Below are 12,780 nucleotides of genomic sequence, written 5' to 3'. Positions count from 1 at the left end.
CTACTGTTTGAAGATTTTACTTTGATTCCTGAATGGTGTCCTCTGAGATGCAGAACGTGTCTACGTGTATATGTATCTAGAGAGCGAAAGAAGGGAGATGGGGAGAGGGGATGGGAAAAAGAGAACGCAAAAACTCAAGCAAGTCACTGTAGAAGAGAACTTTGAAAAGTAGGTTACCAGAAAAACCAGAGCTGTGCAAGTGCATCCCTCTCACTGAGAATCTTGGTAGTGTGCATTTTCAAATGCTTGTCCACTAGGTGGCGGACTTCTCTTCTTCAAAAATTAGAATTATTTCTACCAGGTTTGTTTTTCTCTCACAGCACCCACATATGGACTTGTTACGTGAAGGAAATCCAACCTCATAAATAGTTTTGGAAACTTACAACGTAGAAAACAGCGTTCAAATGCACGGAGTGAGAACGACTGAAAAGAGGGAGGAGCAGCCCTCTGCGGAAGGAGAAGCACCGAGGATTAAACTACAACTCCCAGGAAGCCCTGCGCTGGCTCCGGATGGTGAGCTTGCGCCCGGTCCCCGCGTCAGGCTTGGTTGCACTCGGGTTTTTAGGGAGCGTAGGAAAAGCTGCTGCTGCACCGAGGTTCCTTACCGGCCTGCGGAGCCTGGTGGTTCCATTCTTCACTTGCAGAGTCACTGGAAAACTGACAGCTTGTCTGACGGCTCCCCATGTCACGTGACCCCACGTGACTCCCAGAGCCCGCCCGTTCGTGGAGGTCTGTTGCCCTGACAACAGCTGGCCTGCCGGGACTTTCCGGAAAGCGCGGGCTCCCGGTAGCAGGTAGGTCAGGCGCTGTCGCTGCATGCGACCCTGTTGATATTTCCAGGTTGTATCTCAGGCCGGGTCCTCAAACTTTTATTTGCGCGCTACTCCGCTCCTCTGACGGACTCCAGGTCGGATGCGTCTTTGCTTCGGGCCAGCTCCCAAAAATCTGCGCTTTCTGCAGCCTGGACACCACCAGACTGAGGGCCCTTTCGTGGGGTCCGCCTGTGACCAAGCTATTTGTGCAATGCCTTACCCAGACTCTTTGACCTCTCGGTCAAAAATGCAAATAAAGACATTATTATTTATTGTCCTGCAGGTAGGAGGGGATATTATACGCTCGAGTCCTTCCGCTCCTGTCCCTTAGAAAAAGCAAACAGGGTGTATGCTGCCCCAGGGAGTTAAATCCGAAAGCTACTGAAGATGGCCTCCACAGAGGGGAAAGAGTTGAGCTTTGAGCTACAACTAAGCTAGATCACACTCAAGATTCAAGATGTTCAGGGCATTCATTGTTTCTGTTAGCCTGCCTTTGCTTCAAGAGAAACAACGCACAAAGATTAGCGCATCTCATTAACTTTCAAAGGTATTTTGTACTTGTTTGGGGTGTTTTAAGACAGATGTTTAGCGCTGTTAGCTCAGGCTAACCTGGAACTCATGCTGTAGCCCAGGCTGGCCTCCATATAGATAGTCTTCTGTCTCCTTATTGTAGGGATTTCAGGTATGCACTACTAAATTCTTTATTGTATTGTCTTATAAATTCACTTTATATTTGGGGACATCCCTGCTTGTAGGAAGTGTGTTTTGCAAAACCATTAATTTGAAAATAACTGACTAAATCAGGCAGCACAAACTGTACTGTGCTTTACAAGAAAAAAGTGCTCTCTCCACTTCCTGCTTTTTTTTTTAAACGTTCTCTGTGGGGACTTGGCTTCTAAGAGGTATTAGCAGAGACAAATACATGTACAGTGGAAAATATCCTGAGGCCCACCTCTTAACAACTGGATGAAATGTAATTACAGACTTGAGTAGAAGATTAAACTTCACCAGCTACTTTCTCAAGTCGGTTTGCTCCAGTGAATTCAGACTCCACTAGCAGGTCATAATTGTGGTTTTACCCTGTCCTGAGGAGATTTTTCTGACTTTTAAGTAGTGTTGTTTTAATGGTGATTTCCTCAAGAGGTGTTTTGTTTCTTTTTTCTGTTTTTGTCGTTTAGTGTTTCCAGTGCCTTAAGTACTTTTAGGATGCTTTCTGTGTGAAGTGAAAATTACTCACTATGGCTCGCTATTCCAAAGAAGAACTTGATGAAGAATTTGAACAATTTATGAAGGAGGTAAGTTCAAGCTTTCTAAAGCTAGATTGTAAGTTTGTCTCATAAGACCCATCCTTGAGTGTTTTCATTTGAAAACATAACCACTGTGGAGGGCCCAGCTTGACCACACAGCTGCCATGACAGGCTTAGGGGCCCGGACACAGCTGCTGTGACTGGCTTACTGGTAGGCAACACCAGGATCCAGGAAAAGCCGTAAGCTTTACAACTCACCCATTTAAAATGTATATGACAGCCGTTTTAGAATTTCATAGCCTTCACCCAAGGAATGGGGAAGTATTTGTCATCCCAAATGTTCCAGCTGTTAGATAAGGTTAGATAAGAAGGCCAGATGTCCCTGAGCCTAGCATACACCTGTTTCTTCTTTTTGCTGAGATACCCCCAGACAGATATCAGCCAGTCAGGGTCCTGAACCCTGGAAATCCCCCCACCCTAATCTCTACCATGATAAAATCCTTATCCCACCTGGGCTTGGGGCTCTCTGCCCTCACCGTTGTGTGGTACAGACAGAGAGATGAAGCTTGGGCTCTTTGCTTTTACATACGGGATTCGGTCTCTGTAGTGGTCTTTTGGGGGTCCCTGCGAGATCTGGGCATAATACCACCCCACCAGCAAGCACATTCCTTCAACTCCCACCTACAGAAGATACCCAGCAGCCCTTGGTTCCTTCTCATTTCAAATGCTGGTACCTGTTAGCTCAATGCCATCATACCTAATCTACCCCTGCAGTTCCCAATGAATATAGCATTCCCTCCATAGTACGTGTGGTATACATACACACGCATGCATACACACACACACACACACACAAAACCATCGTTTTAAGAGGCATACTAACTCCCTTGATCATTTTGATAAATTGTTGAACAAACATTTTGCTCAAAGATACGATTCAATATCTGGTTTTAGGAGAGTAGTTAAACCCAGTTTTTTAAAGTTAGTTTTCCTCAGTTGTAATTCACAAACCATACAACTCACCCATTTAAAATGTGTGTGACAACCGTTTTAGAATTACATAGCCTTCACCATTGTAGTTGTAGAACGCATTCATCACTCCTGGGGAAAAAAAAAACCCTTATCCTTTAACTGTTATTCTCAACTCCTTGTCCTTCCCCCGGCTTAGGCGACCACTGATTGCTTTTTGTCCCCAAGTTTGGCTGTTACAGATATTCATAGAAATGGAATCATGCAATATGTGTGGTCTTTGGAGTCTGGCGTCCTTTACTTAATACAGTGTTTTCAAGGTTTATCTGTGTTACCGCATGTCTTGGTCTCATTTCCATTTAGTGAGTAGCTTGCCATTCTATGGCTGTACTGCATCTTGTTTATTAAGTTTTCAGTTGACAGACGTTTGAGATCCTTCTACTTGGGCTAGTTGTGAATAGTGCTGCTATGAATAATCATGCAGCTTTGAGTTGGATGGATGGATGTCATATGCTGTTATTCCTACTGACAGTGTACTCGTTTATGAAGGTTCCAGTTTCCATTGTCTTTCCTAATGTCGATACTATCCGTGGGCCAGCTTTTTGGTTCTGTGTGATGGTAATAACCTGAGAAGCCGTGTAGAAGATTTTGAAAGGCAGAACACCCACGGTGTACTGGGAGAGTAGGTACTCATCATCTGTCTTTCTGGTCTGTGCCACAGCTCTCAATGGGCATGCTTCTATCCCTGAATGTAGACAGAGAAACTGTGGGGCTGAGGGCAAGGAATGGAATGTGGGGTGGTAATGTTTAAAGACAAACTGGAGAGAGACAGAGATACCAGAAATTCAGATGGAAATCAAGTGAGATTTTTATGTTCCACCTTCTTTTTTCCTACCTGGAAGACAATGAATTCTTCTTAAGCATTTTAAAAATTGAAACTCCATCAAGCTGTTGAGATACCATTTTCTGTTTGGCAGATGAAAACATGTCATTTGGGAAGCTTGAATAGTCACCCTGGTATCATCCTACTTGGATGTCTGCATGCAGTAGTGGGACGCAGACAGTCCTCCGCGGAGTCCTTAGTTAACCTGGAGCAGTCATTTCCCTCTGGGTTTCAGTTTCTCATCAGTAATCTCTGCAAGATCGTTTAAAGATTAAGTGAGATAAACTGGGTGTGGATCCTGACACTGGGAAGGCATGTGATAAACATGATTTCTTCCTATGGAGTCAGGGGAGGCTGGAGAGGGGGTTGTGGAATGAGAATGGAGAAGGATGAAGAACATAGTCTGGGAGAAATCTTGTGTTGAAGGAGTGGGCTCAGGAGCCCCTAACTGCTAACTAGCGGTGTGTGAGGCCATAGAACTGAAGAGGAACCTAGTAGAAGGATGCTCTTCAATTCATAGGTACAGCATCCCAGAAGGTGTCAGTTCCTATAATGGGGTCATATTTTTGTTTTGGCAGGCATTTAAAAAGCCTTCTGGTCCCTGAGGGAAACCATTTTGGATGAAGCCACATTTTATGGGGCTGAGCAGTTAATTCAAGAATTGCTATGTAAAGGAAAAGCTAGGTTGAGTACAAGAGAGGTAGAGATGAAGAACTCATCCTGTATCCCCTACCCCAAAGTAAAGTAGACTCCAGTATTCCTCCCTTAATTCCACAGTTGTGTCAGGTACTGTTTGCTAGATACTGGAGACACGGTGCTGAGTGGGTTTATAATCTGAAGGAAGTGGGAGGAGAGGAAGCTGAGGAGGTGAAGATAGTGAGTCGACATACATTGCTAAGGAGCAAAGAAATGGAGAGGAGAGGTGACTCGCCCCTGCAGGTTCTCTTGAGAGCAGAGGGAAAGAATGGAATGTCTGAAGTGGGGAGGGGCCTCACAGAATGAGAGCTTAGAGGCAGGAGAAGGAGAAGGGTGATGTTTAGTTCTATTTTCTCAGAAGAGGGAGGCTACCTTATTGGCTAGAAGAGAGGGGTGTTGGGGTTAGAAAAAGGGATTCAGAATTGTTCTTTAAAAATAGCTAAGGAGTAGAAAGGGACAAATACATACATGTTGCTTGATATCTGGAACAAAATGTGTATTTCTGTGGTCACTACATCTTCACCCACTAAGACTCTAGAACTCTTAGAGTCATTGTAGTAGTTTGTTAAATTGCTGCTTGTTCTTAGACCCTAGAAAAGGTCTAGAATATTGGATTTTATCCTTTGTTTTCTAAGCAAATATGTCGATCATATTTTCTTACTTTGTTGTTATACCTGTCTTAGGGTTTCTATTGCTGTGAAGAGACACCATGACCATGGCAGCTCTTCTAAAGGAAAACCTTTCATTGGGGCTGGCTTGCAGTTCCGAGGTTCAGTCCATTATCATTGGGTCAGGAAGCATGGTGCCACTCAGGCAGACATGGTGCTGGAGAGGTAGCTGAGAGCAGGAAGAGAGAGGGACACAGGGCCTGGCTTGAGCATCTGAAACCTCAAAGCCCACCCCACTGACACTCTTCTTCAACAAGGCCACACCTAGTAGTGCCACTCCCTATAGGCCTGTGGGGGCCATTTTCTTTCAAACCACCATGGTACCTTACTTGTTTAATTCTAGATATGAAATCAGTAGTCGAAGACATATGTTCAATTTTGAAGTTTGGCCACTTATGTCTGGAGGTAGAATTTATACATTATTTCTTAGACTATGGTTCATGTGATAATTGAACTGTGAAAGAACTAAATGAAAAACATGCAGTTATAGCTGGGATTTTGTAATTTGAAATGTATTTTAAAATTTAACCATTTGTATCTAATTCAGCTTTCAGATGATTCTTTTGAAAATTCAAACCAAACACCTAGACAACCAAGAAAAGAAATGAAGGAGAAAGATACAGTGCCTTGGTGGATAACTGAAGATGATTTTGATGATGGTAAAGCCTAATTTTTCTTTGTTTTAAATTATATGACCACAAGAGGTCAGTCAAGACTTAGTTCTGCAGTTTCGGCATTCTTAAACTGTAAAGAAAAACTGAGGTTTGAGTTGATTTTTCATAGTATCCTACTTTGTTACACATTATGTAAATGAGAATGTCTTTGCATTAATTTGCATTGAGATCATTTAAATTAAGGAGATTAATCAAGTATATTTACATATTTATATATCTTGTCTATGATATAAATAGACGTTAGGTGGTTTAATACTCTGCCACTATATTCATGTAACCACGTAAACAAATAAGTAGAATTTGAAATCACAGTTTACTATTAAGTAATGAAAAGCAATAATTTACTGCCTCAACTGTAACACATGCATTTGCTTTCTCAGACATGTGTCTAGACTTTTCCCAGGATGTTCCTAGTCACATTGCATGAATGCAATGTGCCTTAAGTATTGCTTATATATGCAATAGGTGTACATCCTATGTAGTGCTGTCTTTGACTAGAAGCAAGTCACACTGTATGACATAGACTTGTGCTTATGCTGCTGCCACAGTTGTAAAGAATCATGTCTGCTACTATGTTCTCAGTACTCGTGAGTCAGGGTTAGGCACAATTATGTTGACTGGTAGTATTTCTGTTTCTCCTATCTAGGGGAAGATTTTACCTATGGCTTTTATTGTTGTCATTGTGGGTTTTGTTGTTGTTGTTGTTGTTGTTTCCATTTTCCCCCTACAAGATTGAGCCTGAATTCTCTCAAATGACAGTTGAGGTTCTACATCATCTGATGGTAACTCTCCTCTCTACGCTATGTGATCTAGCCACACTCAGTTACTCTGTCTTCTAGAAACACCTTTGGATCCCAGCCTCTGTGCCTCGCTCATTGCTTCCCTGTGTCACAGGCCTTCCTCTCAACCTCCTTGTCCAGGCCCGTCACTACTCTGCACAGTCCTGCAGTAGCCCTTCCATCTCCCTGTTAGCACAGGTGTTTTCTCCAACACCACAGGGCACCTCCACATTGTGTGGCACTCCTGGACTTGGGAGCTTTGGATGGGATGGAAAGAGCTTCTTTTCCTGTGTTAGCATGGATTTCACAGTGTTCCTTAGTTGTTATTGTTGGTGATGATGATGGTGATAGTGTGTGTTTGTTTGTTTTTAACACTGCAATACATTAAAAGAATTTCTCAGTGAAAACGTCAAGGTAATTTTTCATGAATTCCTCAAACCACACAACAATTAAGTATGCCTACATTCTTTACAAAGAATTTTTTTATAGAATCATTTTTCCCATTAGTATTCAAAAAAGATGTGATAGGATAAAAGTACTTTGGAAATTGTTGCCAAAGATTTGGGACTTAATTAGCATTGAAGCCTTTTTTTCTAGAAGGTACCAAATCAGAGCAGAAATATGCAAATATCCCAGAAGGAGAGAATGGCTCCTAGAACAAAACACTTGCCTGTAGCAACTAAAATAATTGGTTGTTTTTAAGACAGGTGTCAGTCCAAAGTAGGTGCAGTTAATGAAAGAAGCAGGCAAATCTGGGCAAAGCACAAACCTTCAGACTTGGCTAGCACAGAAGAGCTCCGCTACACTCCACCCAGACTGTAGCCTGCCCCATTCCCCATCACAAGCATTTAGTGAGTTCAAAGTGCATTCTGTGTACCAGATGGGAGTCCTGCCATGGATTGAAGAAGCTTCTGAGAGACCTGTACACCCATCCTAAGGAAAGGGATACATTCATTACCAGTCTTGAGTAGCTACCAGTAAACATTAAAACTGAGCAAATTCTCATAGAATGTTGGATTTTGATTTTTTTTTTCAGTTGTCTTAAGGCTAGAGGGTTCTGCCTAGTGAGTGAAACTAGTGTTCTCTTTTGTTCAGTAACTAAATTATCTGGGAGTTTCTGTTGTTGATCTAGGTCAAGCTGTTGGCTCCAACTTTAGAGCCAGAGTGAGGCATTGCCACAGCAACACCCCAGCTGTGGTTGGCACTCAGTCGTCTGCAGTGTCTGTGGAGAGATCGTGACTTTGTACAGTTGTGTGGAAGTTCTGTGCGATCTAGTAAGATCATTATTCACATCAAGCCAGAAAATAACTTGATTCTGGAGCCCAGGGGTTTTTTTGTTAGGTTGATAGCTGAGGCTTACTCAGACACAAATCAATCATGAAATACATGTAATATCGCCATTATAACTTAGTTTCAGAGAAAGTGTGACATTCAGAAATGTTAGAGACTGATAGCCTCGCCTCTCCAAAAAAATATTACACATACCCTGTGTGAGAGTTTCCTAGTGTTTGAGAAATGATGACTTCAGAGATGTCCTGGTGTTTTCTTGAAATGATATCTACAGGGAACTTGTTTAGCCCGAGTTATTTGTCCTTGAACCTACTCTCCCCGTCTTGAGTTTGGTGTGTTGGTTCACACTCTCTACAGTCTGTTTCAAGCAGCAGAACTGGATAAAGGAATCTTACTCAGACTTTTAAAGTGTTCTTTTTAAGACAAAGGGTAGTGTAATCAAACAGAATTAGAGTTTTTCTTTTGTAAATCCTAGGTCTAGTTGTTTTGTTTTTATTTAGTATGACAGATTTGTAGCCATTATGCACAAAATCAATAAGACAGTTTCCTTGTGTTGGCAAAGTGATCAGAACAGCTCCCTGAATACACTACCTGAATATAGATATAAATACCAACTCATCAAGTCTCGTTCCTAGGACTGCTTGGGACAAATGTGAGCTATTTGAAGACAAAGAAGACTTCTCAGCCTATTATGGACTCAGAAGAGGAGTCTGCTGAGAAAGCTCAATTTCTTAAGAGCAGTGGCACCTCCATCTTAAGTGTTGACAGCCTAGAAGCCAATGGTGAGAAGGGGGATGTGAGTTGGGAAGTCATTGTCACTGTACTTCAGAGACTTGTAGCAGTGGGCTCAGCCATCCCGAAGCTTCCATCGCAGATTGTACAGACAGATTATATGATCTTCCCAGAGAATCAGAATCACAACTTAGAGACAAAGTCTGCTTGATGGGGGCGGAGGAGGGGGTTCCTATACAATGTCAGCAGAAGCATCACTTAATTTTATCAAAGTCATCCGTGTTAACAAAGTACGTTTGTCATTCTTTCTATGTAGAATTAGTCGTATCTGAGCTCCATCATAGTACCCTGGGGTTGGGGTTGGACACATTAGAAGAACAAGAAGAGAAGGAGCAGTTCTTTGCCAGACTTGAAAAAGGCTTGACATCTTCTATTGATTATTCCAAATTAAATCAAGAACTGGATTCTGATGACTCCACACAATTCAGAGCTTTACATAGGTAAATACAATAAAAACATTAACTAATGTTTGTGCTTTTCTATATTTCTATATGTGCATGAATTCTAGTAGATAAATATATAACAGACAGATCCCATCCTTGTTTTTTAATGTGTGGAGGCCAGGGTTTGGTGCCAGGTATCTTCTTAATTACTCTCCATGGTTTCTGAAACCATGTCTTTAGTGAACCTGGTGATGGCCAGTTCAGCTGGAATGGCTCGCCAGCAAGCTTCAGGGATCACCAGTTTCCAGCTCCCCATTGTTGGGATTACAGGCATACAGCACTGGGCATGGCTTTTTATGTAGTTTCCAGGGACATGACTTCAAGTCATCTTGCTTTATCTTTTGAACTGTGTTCTATGTTAATTATAGTCAAGTTTTTCTAATGTATGGACAGAGTATGTGGATATATAGTTAAATCTCCATTCTTCCTTTAGAAACATGAAATTTTATACCTAAGTTACTATCGAAACTGATAGTACACTGTCAGGTCCTTACTAGGAAAAATATTGGCTTTCTATGGACAAAGGAAAATAAAAGTCCATATTATTATAAACTTGGATTTTTAAAAAAAAAAGAAGAAGAAGAAGAAGAAGCAGAGACAAGTCTGGTTTGTGTCTTACCTCTGTGCATGGTGAGTGGTGGTTATCAGAAACCTCATTTATCTAGAGATCCTAGTTGATGGAGCTGGCCACTCTCTCTAGAGCACAGTAGACAATTGCCATTCTCCAGTCTTTGTAAGGCCTTGAATTTTCTTAGTTTAGCTATCCATGTAGCTGTTTTTCCTCTCATAGATGAAAATCAGGCCATGGTCTTATCTAGGTTCTTAAGAACACAAAAGTAGAATTGAAAGAGTTGGAGAATCATGGCATGTGGATGACCAGAACCAAATCTCAGCAGATGAGTAGCACCTGGACCAGCATGAGCTGTGACAAGCTTCCAGCATTGTAGGTAGTGACAGTTAACAAGTCTTCAGTCAGAAGCAGCGGACTCTGGTTCTCACAACTGCACCAGTACCTGGTTGAAGGCTCTGTCCTGGTTACTTTCTCATGCTGTGATGGAAAACCACAACCGAGGCAGCTTATAAAAGGAAGGGTTTACATGGGCGGAACGATTTCAGAGGGCTAGAGCCTGTGATGGTGGAGCAAAGGCATGGCAGCCAGCAGCAGAGACGCCTCAAAGCTCACTCCTAGATCCACAAGCCCCAGGCAGGGAGAGCTAACTGGGAGCGATGGCTTTGGGGAACCTGAAAGACCACCCTACTGACACGTCTTTTCCAACAAGGCCACACCTTATCTCATCTACCAACTGAGGAACAAGTGTTCACATATATGAACCTGTCGGGGGCATTATCATCCAAACCACTGCAGGCCCCCTATTCAGCTTCCATTAAGAGTCAAATTGCTTATTGGCATACAAATGCTCATCTTATTTTGTGGAGTTTTATTGTTGTTTTGGCCTTTCTGTAAACTGCTTAATTCTCATAGCTCATAATTCCTAATCTCTAGTGAAGAAGAGGTACCTGGTTCATGGGATGATGTGTGTTCATATTAATGCACACACATGTAAAATTATATGTGTTTGTATCTAAAAAAAATGGCATTTTTATTATTTATGTAGCTACAAATTAGTTTTAGGCTTTAAGAATCTTTTGTTTTCAATCATTTTCCTTCTATCTCCCTAATTTTTAGCTTTGGTAAAACTTCGGTAGAACAATGGTACTTTAGAAAATTTGAAACAAATAATGCAATTGTCTGGATATATATTAACCTGTGGTATTGCATGTTAAATGTTTTTCCAGTTATCACACTAACACAGAACCAGCTGAAGATGGACATGAGAATGAATCAGAACATGAGGGACTGCCAGGTAACTTCACTGGAAAGATGAAATGGTATAGGCCAGACATTGATAAGAACGGTACTGAAAAGGTAAACCACACTCTCTTAGAAAGTGCTGTGAGCAGCAGTGTGAGTGCCTGTGCTCATATCTCAATACCTAAGAAATCGGTAAGAGGGAACCTCTGTCTCGTATGTCAAAGTTGGTGGTGAAGTTTGGTGTGAAGACAGTGGGGATCCAAAGGCAGAACCAAGACCCCCAGTGTGTGGTGCCAGAAAGTGGTACTTTTCCCTCCTTTGGACTTTTTTTTAAAGATAAAGTCTTGCTTTACATTGCTGGGTGGCCCTGAAGTTACTTTGTAAAGCAGGCTAGCCTTAAACTCACTGCATAGACTAGGCTATCCTTAATCTCGGAGATCCTCTTGTCTTTGCCTCCCAAGTACTAGTATTAAAGGTGTGTGTGGGTATCTGCTTTTACATTTAAAATGGTTTGCTTGACTGGGCTGCACTTTGCTTCTCTGACTAACATGGCTGCCTTTGGTGTATAATTGATGAACGTCTACCCTTTATAAGTGGTGTTTACTGTTTTTATTGTTTTTGTTCTGCATTCCCATGGTTTACTTACAGAATTCTTTTCTACTTCCTCTTTTGGCTTTTTAGATAAACCTTTTTGTTGTATTTTTGTCTTAAGTACTACAAACTATACATATTTTTATCTTATTTGAGGGTATTCAAATAACTTTCTACTTTATATGCATTTTAATAACATCAAAGCCCCCGCCCCAGGTGCCCATTTTTAGGTATTTTTTAGTTCTACTTCTCTTAAAATACCAGCATATGTTGTTGAAAATCTTTTAAGGAATGTCAGGTACATCCTCATAAAGATTTGTGTTGGTCCACTGCTCACTGTGGAGTCCTGTACTGTACTCCTGTGTATGGATTGTAGTTTCTACACAGACTGTTTTCTTCAGCATGAAGAATCTTCTTTAAACCATCTAGTTTAAGTTTTGTTATGAACAAAGTCTCTTAGCTTTTCTTGTTTGAAAATATGCTTTATCTGGTGGTATGGTGGATCACATCAAGGCTTGGGAAGCTGAGGCAAGAGGATTGAGAATTTAAGACCAGCTTGGACTTTGTAGTGAGACCCTATTGAAAGACAGAAATAACAGGACACTACTTTCTTGATGTAAGCTTTGGGTTTTGTTTTTGTTTTTGTTTTTTGATAGAATTGGATTTTATTTTCAATTTTCTTCTGACCACATTTCTCATGAAGTCACTCATAACTTTTTATAGTTACTCTGCCTGTACAGCCATCCCTAGGTATCTGGAGCTATTAGCTTTAGTCCCCTGCAGGTACTAGATGTCAGGTTCCTCTTACACTTGGCTTGTATTTACATATGGCCCATGCACATCCCTGTGTACCTTGTCATTTCTGGTTTACTTACTTTACACCTAGAAGTGCAGCGTAAACAAGTGTTACTCTGCATTGTTTGCAGAGTGATGACAAAGAGGGAAAGGTACGTGTCTAGTGTAGACAAGGTTTGTTTCCAGATATTTTTATTCAACCACAGTTGGTTGAATCCATGGATGTTGAACCTGTGGTTACCATAGGCATGCTGTGCAGCCTGCCTGTTTGTGTTAACAAGACTTTCCCTTTGCTGGTATATTTTATTTTAACATTCACATCGTGGCT

At 41.5% G+C, this 12,780-nt stretch overlaps 1 protein-coding gene across 2 annotated transcripts in view; it reads left to right on the top strand.

Annotated features, from left to right (window-relative positions):
* Positions 1–571: 571 nt before the first annotated feature.
* The window catches only part of Cep162 (centrosomal protein 162), a 71,895-nt gene continuing 59,686 nt past the window's right edge, over positions 572–12,780 (top strand). For both annotated transcript variants that reach the window (XM_036192831.1, XM_036192833.1), the window contains exons 1-6: positions 572–794; positions 1,991–2,107; positions 5,823–5,934; positions 8,654–8,800; positions 9,067–9,250; positions 11,051–11,118. In XM_036192831.1, coding sequence (XP_036048724.1) covers positions 2,051–2,107; positions 5,823–5,934; positions 8,654–8,800; positions 9,067–9,250; positions 11,051–11,118 — 568 coding nt within the window. In that variant the 5' untranslated portion in view covers positions 572–794; positions 1,991–2,050. The remainder of the gene's footprint in view (positions 795–1,990; positions 2,108–5,822; positions 5,935–8,653; positions 8,801–9,066; positions 9,251–11,050; positions 11,119–12,780) is intronic.

This window comes from Onychomys torridus, chromosome 7, assembly GCF_903995425.1.
Source record: "Onychomys torridus chromosome 7, mOncTor1.1, whole genome shotgun sequence".
NCBI lineage: Eukaryota > Metazoa > Chordata > Mammalia > Rodentia > Cricetidae > Onychomys > Onychomys torridus.
This window is presented reverse-complemented; position numbering and strand designations above follow the sequence as displayed.